The sequence below is a fragment of the Vittaforma corneae genome, assembly GCF_000231115.1.
Source record: "Vittaforma corneae ATCC 50505 unplaced genomic scaffold supercont1.98, whole genome shotgun sequence".
NCBI lineage: Eukaryota > Fungi > Microsporidia > Nosematidae > Vittaforma > Vittaforma corneae.
Genome location: NW_006889931.1, coordinates 1 through 948, shown reverse-complemented (window position 1 = coordinate 948; position 948 = coordinate 1). Strand labels below are relative to the sequence as shown.

Genomic DNA, 948 nt, shown 5'->3' with positions numbered 1-948 from the left:
TTTTTATTTGTTTAAATGAGTACTTTTGGTAATTAAAGCGTTCTTTATTCGTTTTTAGTATGCAAAATGTATTCATAAAAGTTTATTTATTGGCATTATAGTTTTAAAATAAAAGTACAAGGGCCATCATTTTTATATACTATCTTCGTTTGCTTATGAACAATAAAGTAGGACTGTGCCTCAGATTTATTTGATTTTAGTATAGACTGTACTTGCTGTGCTTGAAATTCATCTCCTACAACAAAGCAAATAGCTGCTTTCATTTGAATCAAGTTATTTGTCCAATTATTCCAAACTTTTAATTTGTAAATTCTATTAATAAATATGCTTAGAGATGTTGTTGAAAGGTCAGTAAAGCAATCATCTGCTAACAATACTAATAGACCATGTTCTATAACTTTTTTATCCGAAACAAAATCCTTCACTTTTTGAATGATTATGGTCATTGTAAGGGCCTAAAAGCATTATTTGATAAATAAACCCCTAATATACATACTATTTTTATAAAGATGTTTTTGTATTATTTAAATATAGTTTTCAATTTTTGTTGTAATTTATTGCATTCATAAATTGGAAATTACCATTTCTGAAAATTTTGCACCCGCATACTCATTTGATTGTATTTTTATTTACACATCTGTTAAATATTTGTTTATAACTGCCATTTTCCAGATTAATTATTCGTTCAGATGTTCCATGTCAAGTATACAGTTGGCAATAAATACTATTAGTGCTGTGAATCTTATATGTTTTTAATGAGATGTTGTTGTGTTTATGCTGGTTTTGGTGTTTTTTGTATTTGCTATACTAGACAATTTTAAAAAAATTTTGCTTAAAATATCAAAGGAGGCATAAAAATCAATGTTTATACAATGATCATGTTAAATAATTGCCTAGCCAGTATTTCCAATCTTATATTTACATTCACTCCTTTGTTATTCCATGCTG

At 26.7% G+C, this 948-nt stretch overlaps 1 protein-coding gene across 1 annotated transcript; it reads right to left on the bottom strand.

The window, feature by feature from the left end:
• Positions 1-95: 95 nt before the first annotated feature.
• Positions 96-446, bottom strand: VICG_02174 (uncharacterized protein; the record flags this gene model as incomplete). The annotated part of the gene is made up of 1 exon (XM_007605557.1): positions 96-446. The coding sequence occupies one exon, from the start codon at positions 444-446 to the stop codon at positions 96-98; it is 351 nt and encodes a 116-aa protein (XP_007605619.1).
• Between the last annotated feature and the right edge of the window lie 502 nt (positions 447-948).